We start from the raw sequence: 12,561 nt of genomic DNA on the forward strand, positions 1-12,561 counted from the left end.
AAATGATCTTTCTTCTTCTTTCCTCTTTGGGCTGTGCCCAATCAGGCTCCATGGCGGAAAACCCATCCATCAGGCGCTCGCCAGTGTGCTCCACACCCAGGCCAGGATCCAGAGCAAGGGCCCAATGACTCACATCCGGGTAGAGTGAGGAAGCGTTGCTTCCATTTGTTGAAGGGGCTTTTGGGCAGCACTTTGTCTGATCCCTCACTTATGAGTTGATTGGCATGGGTGACTCTACCATCCTCAGACAACTTAGCTCCAAGGATCATAGGGACACTCAAACCCCTCCACTACAGCACTGGCAGCCCAGGGATGAGACTCCAGTAATAGTAAAAAAAAAAAAATTTTTTAAGTTGGTAAAGAAAAAGTTATTAAAGTACTGAGTAAATATTTGAAGACAGCTTATTTATTTTGTTAAACTTGTGTAATCAGAAAAAAAAGTTACAGCAAATTCCTGTAGTTTAACCTCCTGAGACCCAAATTTGTATTTGGTGCGATTTAAAAGAAAAAAGCGGATCTAGCCATTACAGGCAAGATAACCACAAATGTGTGGACTCAGGGTCTTAGGAGGTTAAAAAACAAATAGGAAAAAATACAAACTAAATCATTAAATAAGAAATGAAGGTAGAAAAAAACATTCCTAAATCACTCTTAACCTGAACTTAATAGCTCAAACATATTTTCTAGTTAACCGTTTACCGGTTTTTAAGAATTTCTTTTTGAAAGTGTTGCTCGTCCTGCGATGGCCTGGCAATCTGTTAAGGGTGTACCCCGCCTGTTTGCCCATAGACTGCTGGAGATAGGCACCAGCCCCCCCACAACCCTGCATGAACAAGCAGGTACAGATGACAGATGGATGTGTTGCTCATAATTATTGTGGATTTTTTGCAGAAAAGTTTAAAACACCTAAGATCTCAGTGAAAACAAGGACTTAAAATAATTTGTAGAACTTCTAAAGACCATGCCAACCCTGGATCCAGCTGACTGAAACCTTCCAGATGATACTCTGAACCACAAATTAGTCACTATATGCAGCATGATGCTGACGCCAGGAACATCCCTTCTGTCGCTGTGACAGAAGGGATGTTCCTTCATGGTTGTAGTTTCACACCATATTTTTAATCTATGAAGGCAAGTAAAACAGCCATGCTCCCTGTTGGAAGAATCAAACCCCTCACATTTAATAATTAAAAACAACATAAAGAATGTAGTTTTTATTACTTTTTTCACCAAAGGAAAAAATGATTTTAATGAAAAATGACACTGAAACACAAGATGAAAAAAATTCAGATGGGCCTAAAAGGTTGAAACCTTTTAAAATTCTGCTAGTGTGGTCCAGAAGGTGTCGCCGCACAGCACAAAACCGTCTTTCCCGTCTGTCACACCCTTTCTGGAAAATGAAATTTGCCTGAATAGCGTCCATGATTGTGCAGGTCGAAGGGACTGAGAACCTTCCTGATACCCATCATGTTGCCCTGTGCAATCCGCTTAAAGGTCCAGGGATTCTGGTTGTTCTGCTCTTTTTCTGCCTGCATCTTCAGCATCTCTGCATGACTCTCTTTGCTCATAACCTGAAATGGGGGAAAGGAATGTAGAGCTGATGGTATAAATATGTAAAACAGACAGCAGGAACATCAGCTATACTGTTTTGACAGAAACAATGTACAACTAACAAAGTGTCAACTTGTATTCATGATCATCAGCTCAAACATTCAAAATACATCAAATTAAAAAAAAAAAAGTGCATGTGAGAAAACTGTAAACAAAGCAAGAAATAGCATGGTGTGAACTCCATCTGTGATCTCACCTTGGCAGGAAAAGGCAACTTCTTGGCCACTTCAGATAAGATGTGCTCAACCTCCCCCAGCTCCACCATTCCTCCCATCTCTATGATCAAACGTCCACACCGAACCGGGGTCACGTAGTGATCGATGGCTCCTTTACCGCCACCCATGCGCTGGCCCAGACCTTTACGGGTAATGGGTTTATACGGGGCGTTGATGCGCCACCGTGCAAACGTCGTCTTGGAATCCATCTTGCGGTTAATCGTCAGACGAATCATCTCTAGATGACCCCAGCGTAGATAGCCTCCACCCAATGCCTGAGCATCAGAAAGAGATAAAAAAAATCCAAAGATTCAATTAATCACACCTTTTAACTAGAAAACCTACACCAGAGTATTCATGTAGAAAAATAATAAAATGATTTAGACTTGAAATCTTTCTGTTACACAATATATAAGAAAAAACAAGAAATGTGAAATATGTAACAGCTAGCTATGCTATGCTTTAGTTATCACTCAATAAGTAAATCTGCATTCATAAATGCTCTCACCACAATAGCATACTGTCCATTTATGAAGGTGTTTGAAGCCTTTGCCGGGCCTTGGATATCCCGCAGCTTCTTCATCTCTTTCTTGGCCTTTTTTAAATTTGGCACCTTGTTCAGAAACTTCAGTTTGGGTTTGCTTGGCAGAAACACATCTTCAAATCAGGGAGGGGGGAAAAAAGCACAAAAACTCATTTTAAATAAAGCTATTGAACAATGAAATCCAAAGAACACAATTAACTTTGACATTCTATTGTCTCCTCACTATTTAAACACGTTTGTGGGTTTATTTAGATTTTTATTATTTCATGGTTTTATCTAATGGCACTCTCAATCTGAAATCACAAATAATAAGAGTATAATTAATTACCGCTGTAGTCAGGTGGGACTTGGAACGTCTTGAGCCCAGCAGGGAGGGTTTTCAAGCAGCACTGTGAAAGAACTGTTGAGGAAAAAAACACCAGATTTAGCATGGTTATTACATGCCATTACTACTACTATGTTGCCTCTTTAAATTTTGTATTGATTTAAAAAAACTATGCAGATATCTATTAATATCAACTTATTTGTAACAAAACGTACGAAGAAAAGTCACATTAAAAGCATATGCCATTATTTCTGTGATTGTATTTCATCATACAAAATTCCTATATTCCAAAGTAACAACCTGAAATATTTCCACCTCGTGTAGCATTATAATCAGCTAGCTAGCTAGTTACCTTGCTGGTGGCCGTAGACTCTGCAGACTCCTGTCAGTCCGCCGGCCGCAGACTTAATAAGGGAAATCATAATGTTAAAAGCTAAATATTTATACTTAAACGTTCCTACTTGTGGCCCAAGTATATTTAGCTCTCAAACAAACAAGGTCGCAGCCATAGCTAACTTCCGCCTGAACAAAACGCATTTCCGGTATGGAGGACTTTCAGAATAAGATGCCAAGTTTCCCGCTCTACAAGCCATTAAACAATTTAGCCAAAATGTCCTTCCTCGTGTCTCCAAAACTGTGCTTTGGCCTTTTTTTCTTAAAAGAACGTTATTGATTTCGTATTTAGTTTATTCTGTTTAATTGCTGTCAAAACCACTCTTTAATTGATTTTTTCTGCCATGAGCCAGTGCAGTGGAACATACCAAGTCCACCCAAAAAAGTCTAGTCAAAAATAAGATTTAAATTTGCAAGCTTCTAACTCAAAAATAAACTGTGTACAGGGAGAAAGGAAGAAAATATTGTTTATTAAGATACAGAAGTCTTTACATTGCAACAGTGGATTTAATTTATTTGCAGGTTGGAGTCTGATTTCCATAGGAAATAATTAGCCCAGGATAATTTCACCAAGTTTATAATATATATGCATTTTTATCACATCCACAAGAATTTAAAGATATCCTTACATCACACATTTTTCTATTGCAATAACAACTGTACATTTATAAACCAACATTATATTTTTAGCTACTCAAAAAAAAATACATTGTATTTTCTGTTCTGTAGGAAGAAATAAGAACAACATGAAAAGTTTCTATTCTGACAGTTTGTACCTAAACTTGTGAAAACTTTCAACTTTCTAAATAAAATCACCTTCTTATTATTCTGCAGTTAGTGATAGTCAGGGCCATTTTGGCATGATTTTGAGAGTAATGCCACACAGCGGAAGCTAATTACTCTAAATATCATGATAGAGAAGATCGTATTTAGGAATATTTTTAGGATCTATGGGACTCTGGACTATCATTTTCCCCCTCATGGCTCCTCTGTAAATCACCTCAATCAGGTCTATGAAATCTTGTTTGGTTTTGAAACTGCCAACAAACTTGGTATGATCTGGAGACCTAAAGAGAAAACATAACAGCAACAATTAGCATATCTATAGGTTATATTTAATTATTTACAGTGCATAAATCTGTTGACTGATATAATGGCTGTATGGGTTAATGTAACTCTTTAAATATCCTGGAAAGCCACGTGTGACCATACAAGTCACTTTAGACAACTTATTTATTATTATACAAACAAATAAGTAGGGCTGAGAAAGAAACACTGATCTGATGTTTAGCAGATGATTAGCGAAAGTCAAATTTTCACTCTATTTCTCTCCCTAAACTATATTATTCGTTATTTATTACATAAGTAAACCAATCATATTCTTCAACACGAAATAAGAATGAAATCATCCATCCAAGGACGTATAATCTACAATTTGATTTGAAAATACTCATGCACCTACCCATAATCCACTTTCATGTGCTGCCCATTAAAAAAGAAAACAGTTGATGGGATGTAGCTGATATCGAAGTATCTTGTGTAAATAGGCGCTTTGTCTACATCAACGATATAGATGGACGCCATGTTACTCAGGTCATGGGCAGTTTTCGATAACTAGAAGAAAGCAAAGAACATATTTCACTACAACAATGATAACATGAGAATCTTACCAACTTGTTTATTATTAATGTGGAACTTACTATCTCATCCAGCTGGAGACAAACAGAGTCATCATCGCTTCCAAACCTCAGAACTACCACTTTTTCCGCTACACCTTTGATAGCTTCATCAATATCTTTTTTGCACGTTAATTTGGGTAAAAACAAACTCATTTTAGATGCTAACACGTTTGCTTTGACTGAAAGGAAGTGATCTTTTTGACCTCGTGCAACCCGGTAAAACATCCTTCTAGAAACTCGATCAAATGTTACTCATAATTATTGTAAAACGTATCATTTATCTTTAAACAAACATACTTACCCGATTTTATCATTAGATAAATTAAATGTCTTTTTCTGATAATGGCATTACTTTGGTTTTTATATATTTGATTACTAGTACGACACGTTAGGATGTAACACATCGTGACGTGACCTTCCACTAATGAAGCTTGTAAAACGACACACGTGGATATTTCTTGGTGATTGCTTTTAAGTTGAGCGACACAATGTCATTTGTGATAGTTTAAGGAAAAGCGAGCACGGAAGAGCCGGTCCGGTAACGATATTTTTGGGATTCCATCTTGTTTTCCCCAAAATAACGGCGACTTTTTAGACGGAAGCAACGTTTTAGCTTCATTTTCACGATGTTACGGCTGTTTACATCCAGGCATTGTAGTTTATTTTTTAAAAGTACATTTCTAACACCCCAAAAAGAACTGAGCCGTTCACTGTGGTTTAACACAGTTAAATTTGACAGAGCATCTATTCTACATCGTCACTTGTGCACCAAGAGCTCCATAGATGCCCCCAACACTGAAGGAGTTCAATCTGAGCAGTCCGAAGTAATCGATCTGGACAAATGGAAGTATGTAATGAAATCTCAAGCTTCATTTCAGGAGCAGAGACTTTCTGGAAACGAGGGACCAAGTGAAGATGCTGGTATCCTGAATGAAAGTGGTGCAGATTTAAAGGACAGCTCCTCCCTGGATGCAACTCGGGAACTGGTTTCAATGTGGCGACAAGCTGGGAAGCTTGTGCCTCAAGAGATGACTGAGGAGGAGGTACGATTACTGGCTGATCTCACCACCAAGGCCTCACGTAAGAAGTACCTGAAGTACCTGGCAATCAAGGAAGGCCACAAACTGTCACGCAAGGAAAAGCAGCAGAAAAAAAAGGCTGAAAGAGAAGCTTCAGTTAAAGAGAAAAGAGAGCTGGACATAGGACAAAATCAAGATGGCCACAACTTTAAAAACACAATAATTCTCCAGTTCTGGGATCGCTCCTTGGACAAACTGCTGGCTTGGAGAACCGCCCAAGCAATGATTTTTGGACAACCTCTTGTGTTTGACATGAGCTATGAGTCCAACATGTCCAGACGGGAGTTAGAAAACACAGTGTCTCAACTGTTGGAGGTGGAAGGGTGGAACCGGCGTGCCCCTGATCCCTTTCACCTCCACTTCTGCAACCTGCAGCCAGATGGGACCTACAAGAAGGAGCTGGTCAAGCGGTATGGTGAAGAAACCTGGGAACGGCTGCTTATCACCACCACCAAGCAGCATTATATTGAACTGTTCCCCAGAGAACAGCTCGTATATCTCACAGCAGACTCTCCTAATGTCCTCCGTACCTTTGATCATTCAAAAGTCTACATTGTTGGAGCTCTGGTAGACAGATCCATCCAGACAGGCTTGTCACTGGCCAATGCCAAGCGTCTGAAGTTGGCTACGGCCCGTTTACCACTGGATGAGTTTCTGCACTGGGACGTTGGAGCCAAAAATCTGACTCTGGACCAGGTGATTCGCATCATGCTCACCATCAAAGAAACTGGAAAATGGGAGGAAGCATTAAAGTTTGTTCCTACGAGGAAACACGATGGCTTCCACCAAAAGCTGACACAAACCGAGAATGCCAGTAAAAGAACCACAAATCAAGGAGAGCTGGGTGGGGAAAGGAATTTAACCAAAGTACGCCCATCACTGAAAACCAACATAGAAGCTAGAAAAAGTTACAAGGTGTGGTGGCAGGACGAGTGAATTAATCATAACTTTGTAAAATAGTGTTTTTGTTATAACCTAAAAGGTTAAATCAAATGTAACACATGCTTTGAGTTTTTATGCAGGCTGAACAGATGACAAGTACAAGCTATATTAAAAAGGTAAAAACTTCTTTGGTCTTTATTTTAGTCCACAGAAATCAAAATGAATAAATAAGTTTGTAATACTTTCAAAATAAAAAACATTACCTCTTATGGCAAAGAGACTTCTTTATGCAGATGACATGAACCAACATATTGTACAACTGGCTTATAAAAAAACTGCTCTTGGTTTTAAAATTAATTTAGTATAAAGCAAAAAAAAAAAGTGACTTAAAATGAATCAAAATTCATTAAAATCCTATCAGGTTTTCTTTTAGCAACAACACTGTTCAAAGGCCGATGTACCAACAGTCCACTTTTAAAACACTAACATTCAAGTCTGTACAGCAAGTTGAAACATAGATAAATAGTATTAAGAGTTTTTAAAATCTGAAAATACTGCAGTGACAATAGAGAAAAATAATCCTGCTATTTAAGAGGCATCCACACTTATTTTCATTAACTGTTCAAATGATCCATTTAGCTTCATTTAAAGCTAAATGACTCATCGCAGCCTATTTCCTCAGCTGAGGGAAAAAAAAACTGATTCAGTTAAATAAGTGAAATTTTATCTTTTTCCTCCATGCAACACGTTAGGCTGCCCATCCTACCAGTAAACATGGTTTAAACCAGGCTACAATAAAGCTGAAATTATTTTCTATTATTGCATTAAAAATCCAAAACAAATTACTTTATTTGCGTTCTTTGGATTTCAGATATTTTTAAACCATCATCTGAATCAACAAAACCTGACAAGTTTTTGTGCACTGAAACCACCAAAAAGAAAAGACAAAACATGTCCTGCCAGGTTTTGTGACATACAAGTGACGTCCAGTAAGCCAGGTGAAGATCTTTGCACCTCTACAGCACTATGATGTCCCCAGAGCAGCGCTCGCAGCAGTTAAACGTAATATTCTCATAGCGGGTGTAAGGGTGAAACCTGCCGATGCTCTTCTTGTTCAGGAAGTTTGAGGAAGTCGAATCTGTGTGCTGAAGCTCCTCCTTGCTTTCTGAACAAGTAATTGGATTTAAAATCTTCAGGACCTAAAGGACAAAATCAGTGTTTTTTTTTAAATCAGTAAAAAAAAAATATATCAGTAAAACTGAATTATTCTCCGACAGATGAGTAAAGAAAAACAGTAGTGGTACCTTCTCAGCCATCTTCTCCGCTGGTGTGCTACAGAGCTGCTCTGCCGCTGCGCTGCTGCTCTTCGTCACGCTGTCGCGGCTGCTGGTGTTCTTACCCAGCAGATGGGAGTTGATGGCATCTGCCAGCTTGTGATTAGCTGCAGCCAACTCTCCCATGCAGAGGGGCTGTGCACTGGGGTAATACGTCTGCTGTCGGCCCCACTGCAAAGACACCAGGAGCTGTTCCAGAGACCTGGTTGGTAACGAGAAAGGCAGCGTCCGCTCACTGACCAGATGCATTGATAAAAACCTCTCCTGTGCACATACTGCTTGCAAATTTAGAGTAGATGGCAGAGAATAGTCATGATTCTATAAGAAACTCCTCTCTGTCCTCCATTCTGCAGGATAAATAAACTATACAGAGGATATCAATGGGAGAATGCCAAAATCAATGAAATTGCTGCAAAGACACAATCGTGTATTCAGTCCTGCCACCATGAACTGAGTTTGAGTTCCTCTTGGACTTTAAAGTGGGAGAAGTGGTGAATTACTAATTATTCTGTTACCTGTGAGTGAACATCATCTCCCTAGTGAACTCCTCTCTCTCCAGCAGCAGGTCCTGGATCGCTCCTTGTGCCTCTCTGGTTTGTCTCTGCAGAGCTGCTCTGGCATTTGTCAACTCCTCTGCCATGACTCTGGAAAAATGAATAAACATTTGTGCTAAATGTTAATGCAATAAAATAAATGTGGTTATGTCATGGTTAGGGTTTGATTTTGAACGATTCCAATTCCTCGTTTCTATTCCGGTTCCTATCGATTCCCGATTCCGATTCTTTCAAGACATGACATGCTTTACATGAGCCAGCTAACCACAGGTCCTACTTGATGAAACAATCTTAACTTCAACATGAATTTTAATTCTATGAACAATAACATCACCTTCATTTAGACAGAAACATGTTTTGGAGAAAAAAAGAAAAAGACTTGCAGCACAACCAGTGTGTTTGTTTCTGACCACAACCAGAGTCTGGAAGAAGCCTCTGGGATGAGAGGCTAAATGTCTCCAACATATCCAGAAACGTCCAGCTGTTTTCAGCTAAAACTCTCAGGATGATCATGTCCAGGATGACTGAGAACTACACCTCCATGCTGCAGCAGCATTCAGTCAGAACAGAAAGTGAAACTTAAACGTAGCTGCTGTCAGTAACAATGTAACAGATTTTAAACATTAAATCTCAACAGAAATAGTTCAAAAAGGGAATTAAAATGTTCAGAATCAGAAGTTTTTATTGCCATATGTGTGCCAAGTCACAACATTAGGAAATTGCTGCGGTATTTTGGTGCAGAAGGTAAGATAGAAAAAAAAATGTATTAATTAATTATGAGATAAGCAAATATAAGAACTTCACAACTTGTGTGTGATTTATTATTATTATTATTATTTATTGTGGCAGAAGCTGGTGTGGTCCACCACAGAGAACGCTGCTCTAGCATGATGACTTTAATTATTCTACAGGTTATTATTCAGCCTTCTGATGCTCACACACACACACACGCGCACACGCACATGCAAGTGTTGGTGAGCGGCTGCCTCTGACTGCTGACGCTCTGTCTGTGTTTTTATTTCTGCAGTGAGACAAACTCACCTCACAACATCCAGAGTTTGTTCTTTAAAGCTTCTATTAAATCCACCGTGTTGAAGTATTTTAACAAGTTTCCTCTAAGCTGCAGGAATTTTAAGTTTACATTACGGAGTAAAAGTTCGGCAGACGCGTAGTGCCGGGTGGGAGGGACTCAGTGCTGCACAGACATCTGGTGTGATCAGCTCTGAAAAACGTTGATCACAAGTCGCAGATCACGTTTATTTTTCACGGAGATCGGCCGCGGATTCCTCTTCCGTCTGCGTTCTAGGAATCGAAATAAAAAACTTTGAACGATTCCGGGAAAAACTAACAGTTGGTCCCGGTTCCAATCGATGCTTGATGCTCGATGCCCAACCCGACAAACCACCGACTAGTTTGTCTTATTTAGATCAAAAATCGTTTGTTGATGGCATAAGTTTAATTTGGGAAAGACCCTGTCCCAAATCAAAAACATGTCATTTCTATCCTCATGAGTTTTCTTTTGTAGGTTAACACAACTTCTCTCATTTCTCTTGTGCTCGTGCCTGTCTTCTTGACCCTTTAGAGGTCATTCTGGACAGTAATAGCTCGGGCGAAGCGGCTGCCCAGCAGCATCCGGCTGCCTCCTCCTCAGGAGCAGCTAAAATGTCCTCTTCCTTCTGACGCTCACGCGCACACACACCCACACGAGTGTTGGTGAGCAGCTGCGTCTGACTGCTGACGCTCTGTGTGTTTTTATTTCTGGAGTGAGACTAACTCACCTCACACCGTCCAGAGTTTGTTCTTTAAAGCTTCTATTAAATCCAACATGTTGCCGTATTTTAACAAGTTTCCTCTACGCTGCAGGAGACACAGACAGCTGGTGTGATCAGCTCTGAAAAGCGTTGATCACAATTTGCAGATCACGTTTACAATCGATGCTCAATGCCCAACCCTAGTCATGGTGCTCTATATCTATACATCTGTCTTCTCATCTTTGTTGCTTTCATCCTTTAAGAATTGTGACAAGTGATTTAATATAAGAAATAAAGAATTTACAGTAAACACTTGAATAGATTATGTTGAGCATTTCTCACCTGCTGGCCAGGAACTTGCTCCTCCAGACGTCACACTGGATGTTCATGCGCTCCAGTTGCTCTGCGGTGTGGGCCAGACTTTGGCCCAGAGCTTCGTTCTCCAGAATGAGCTGGTTTTTCTCCCGGGCTTGACGCTCAAATTGGTACTCGAGGTCGTCCCCAACAGATGCTACCAGCAGTTTCTTTAGCTCACGATTCACCTGGCATACAGCATTAAGAAAATCAATAAAAGCTCTTTTTTTGTGAGAACGTGGCTAAAAAGAGCCAAATTTGAAGAACTTTAAGAAAAGTTACTAACATGCATATTCTGTAAATTTTACAACACTTGTCTTCTTTGTCCATTTAATCAGTGTCTTACCTCTGTTTGCACACGGAGCTGATTGTAAAGACCTTCCTTGTCCTGAAGAAGCCTGCGTTCAGAGTTCTGCAGCTTCTCCATTTGTCCTCTCCAGTCTTCCACCAAAAGTAGTGGAGGAGAGCCTTGCTCCTCACCCTGCTGCCCTGCTTCTCCTTTTCCTTCAGATGGTCTGGTTCGGTTGCTCCGGATTATGGCAGCTCGTGGTACGATGATCCTCACAGCATCCACCTCTGTACAGGCCTCTCGACTCACCTTGCCCAGGAGGAGGACCCCGAGAGGTTGCGGGGTAGCAGCGGGTGTAACATGAGTGGATTTGGGGCTGTGTTTTGGACTGGCTATCTTGAGGAGAGGGACTTCAGATGAAACTGGTGGCAGTGGGGTGTCATTGTTAACCTCTGAGATAGCTAGTGGTTTTTCAGTTTCCATGCCATCACCAGGGCCTCGAATAGGCACACCGGCAGAACCTGAAAATAAAAACAATAACAAAGTAGTCTATAAGTAACATTTATATATATGTTGAGTGATTTTAAGTGGGCATAAATATCAGAATCAGCTGCCCTAAAATCAGGTGTGATTGCCCCGATCAGGTGCTATTATTATTTAGCATTGAGAGCTTAAAAGTCATGTGAAACATCTTTAATGTATCTGATGACTTTATGTTCTTATATCTTTCTTGATCACCATGCTTCATCAGACCAGGATTTTTTTTTTACTTTGGCTTTTAAAAGTAACTATGGACTTTGAATATTGCCTAAGACTTGTATAAATGCTGACTAGAAGAAAAATCAGGCCAATTTATGAATATTTTTGAACAAAGCAATCTCAGATCACTTAGAAGTGCGTTTCATCAGCTTGCTGAAATGAATTGTATATGTGAAACTTAAGAGATGCGTTAAAATACAAACCTCTCACAACAGCAGTCATGGTGGTGGTGAAGAAGGTAGCTCAGGTGAAACCTGGTGACTCCTTGTCCTGTGGCAAATAACGGTATATAAATTAGTTTGGTGTCAAAACTGGCAGCATACTGTTGCCATGAAAGAAAGCCGCTGGTCAGAGGTTAACTTTATCAGATAATAACGTTACAAGATATGATAGCTGGTAAGCTAACTTGTTAGCGGTTAGCTGAGAAGCTTTACTGAAGAAGTAAACGAGCAAAAACATCAAGGATTGTAAACATAATTTATTACGTGATGGTTTACTGTTAATCACTCATTTGACAATCGTCAAATCACTGGATTAAATAATACATTATTGGAAGATATACCTGTTCAACAAGGGGAAAGAATCCGAGCTCTGCTGAATTGTTTAGTTTTCCACCGGACAGTTGTTCTCTCGCGAGAAGAAGAGAGAACATGATGTACACACCGGTGTTGCGTTGAATCCGGGTTCCCCCGACCGTTGTGGTCCGTATTCTCAGTTATTTTAGAACAATTTAAGAAAAATTATTTGATATTTAATGTACCTTTTAGTTTACTGCGGTAAACGAAAGTAAAA

At 39.8% G+C, this 12,561-nt stretch overlaps 4 protein-coding genes across 4 annotated transcripts; 1 reads left to right on the top strand and 3 right to left on the bottom strand.

Moving 5' to 3' along the window:
* Window positions 1–1,199: 1,199 nt before the first annotated feature.
* Window positions 1,200–3,241, bottom strand: mrpl16 (mitochondrial ribosomal protein L16). Its single transcript, XM_015952697.3, has 5 exons — window positions 3,048–3,241; window positions 2,699–2,770; window positions 2,335–2,483; window positions 1,808–2,101; window positions 1,200–1,571 (listed from the first exon to the last, which is right to left on the bottom strand). The coding sequence occupies exons 1-5, from the start codon at window positions 3,115–3,117 to the stop codon at window positions 1,380–1,382; spliced, it is 777 nt and encodes a 258-aa protein (XP_015808183.1). The 5' UTR covers window positions 3,118–3,241; the 3' UTR covers window positions 1,200–1,379.
* Window positions 3,242–3,537: 296 nt separating this feature from the next.
* Window positions 3,538–4,983, bottom strand: txnl4b (thioredoxin-like 4B). Its single transcript, XM_015952699.3, has 3 exons — window positions 4,789–4,983; window positions 4,551–4,702; window positions 3,538–4,155 (listed from the first exon to the last, which is right to left on the bottom strand). Exons 1-3 carry the CDS (start codon window positions 4,918–4,920, stop codon window positions 3,990–3,992), a joined length of 450 nt encoding a protein of 149 aa, XP_015808185.3. The 5' UTR covers window positions 4,921–4,983; the 3' UTR covers window positions 3,538–3,989.
* Window positions 4,984–5,188: 205 nt separating this feature from the next.
* trmt10c (tRNA methyltransferase 10C, mitochondrial RNase P subunit) lies at window positions 5,189–6,997 on the top strand. The gene has a single exon (XM_015952695.3). The coding sequence runs from the start codon at window positions 5,394–5,396 to the stop codon at window positions 6,780–6,782; it is 1,389 nt and encodes a 462-aa protein (XP_015808181.3). The 5' UTR covers window positions 5,189–5,393; the 3' UTR covers window positions 6,783–6,997.
* Window positions 6,998–7,559: 562 nt separating this feature from the next.
* On the bottom strand, window positions 7,560–12,430 carry blzf1 (basic leucine zipper nuclear factor 1). The gene is made up of 7 exons (XM_015952696.3): window positions 12,332–12,430; window positions 11,973–12,039; window positions 11,068–11,531; window positions 10,710–10,909; window positions 8,578–8,706; window positions 8,033–8,264; window positions 7,560–7,927 (listed from the first exon to the last, which is right to left on the bottom strand). Exons 2-7 carry the CDS (start codon window positions 11,989–11,991, stop codon window positions 7,745–7,747), a joined length of 1,227 nt encoding a protein of 408 aa, XP_015808182.3. The 5' UTR covers window positions 11,992–12,039; window positions 12,332–12,430; the 3' UTR covers window positions 7,560–7,744.
* Between the last annotated feature and the right edge of the window lie 131 nt (window positions 12,431–12,561).

Source organism: Nothobranchius furzeri, chromosome 9 (assembly GCF_043380555.1).
Source record: "Nothobranchius furzeri strain GRZ-AD chromosome 9, NfurGRZ-RIMD1, whole genome shotgun sequence".
Lineage (NCBI taxonomy): Eukaryota > Metazoa > Chordata > Actinopteri > Cyprinodontiformes > Nothobranchiidae > Nothobranchius > Nothobranchius furzeri.

What these genes read in the sequence shown, in the direction of transcription:
- mrpl16 (XM_015952697.3), bottom strand. Translation starts at nt 3,117, where the DNA reads ATGATTTCCCTTATTAAGTCTGCGGCCGGCGGACTGACAGGAGTCTGC. An exon ending in AGTCCCACCTGACTACAGCG is followed by an intron (nt 2,484 to 2,698) that starts GTAATTAATTAT and finishes CCTGATTTGAAG; the next exon opens with ATGTGTTTCTGCCAAGCAAA. An exon ending in AGTTGCCTTTTCCTGCCAAG is followed by an intron (nt 1,572 to 1,807) that starts GTGAGATCACAG and finishes CCCCCATTTCAG; the next exon opens with GTTATGAGCAAAGAGAGTCA.
- blzf1 (XM_015952696.3), bottom strand. An exon ending in AGCTCCGTGTGCAAACAGAG is followed by an intron (nt 10,910 to 11,067) that starts GTAAGACACTGA and finishes GCTGTATGCCAG; the next exon opens with GTGAATCGTGAGCTAAAGAA. An exon ending in CGGAGAAGATGGCTGAGAAG is followed by an intron (nt 7,928 to 8,032) that starts GTACCACTACTG and finishes TTTGTCCTTTAG; the next exon opens with GTCCTGAAGATTTTAAATCC.
- txnl4b (XM_015952699.3), bottom strand. Translation starts at nt 4,920, where the DNA reads ATGAGTTTGTTTTTACCCAAATTAACGTGCAAAAAAGATATTGATGAA. An exon ending in GTCTCCAGCTGGATGAGATA is followed by an intron (nt 4,703 to 4,788) that starts GTAAGTTCCACA and finishes GCTTTCTTCTAG; the next exon opens with TTATCGAAAACTGCCCATGA. An exon ending in CACATGAAAGTGGATTATGG is followed by an intron (nt 4,156 to 4,550) that starts GTAGGTGCATGA and finishes TTTTCTCTTTAG; the next exon opens with GTCTCCAGATCATACCAAGT.
- trmt10c (XM_015952695.3), top strand. Translation starts at nt 5,394, where the DNA reads ATGTTACGGCTGTTTACATCCAGGCATTGTAGTTTATTTTTTAAAAGT.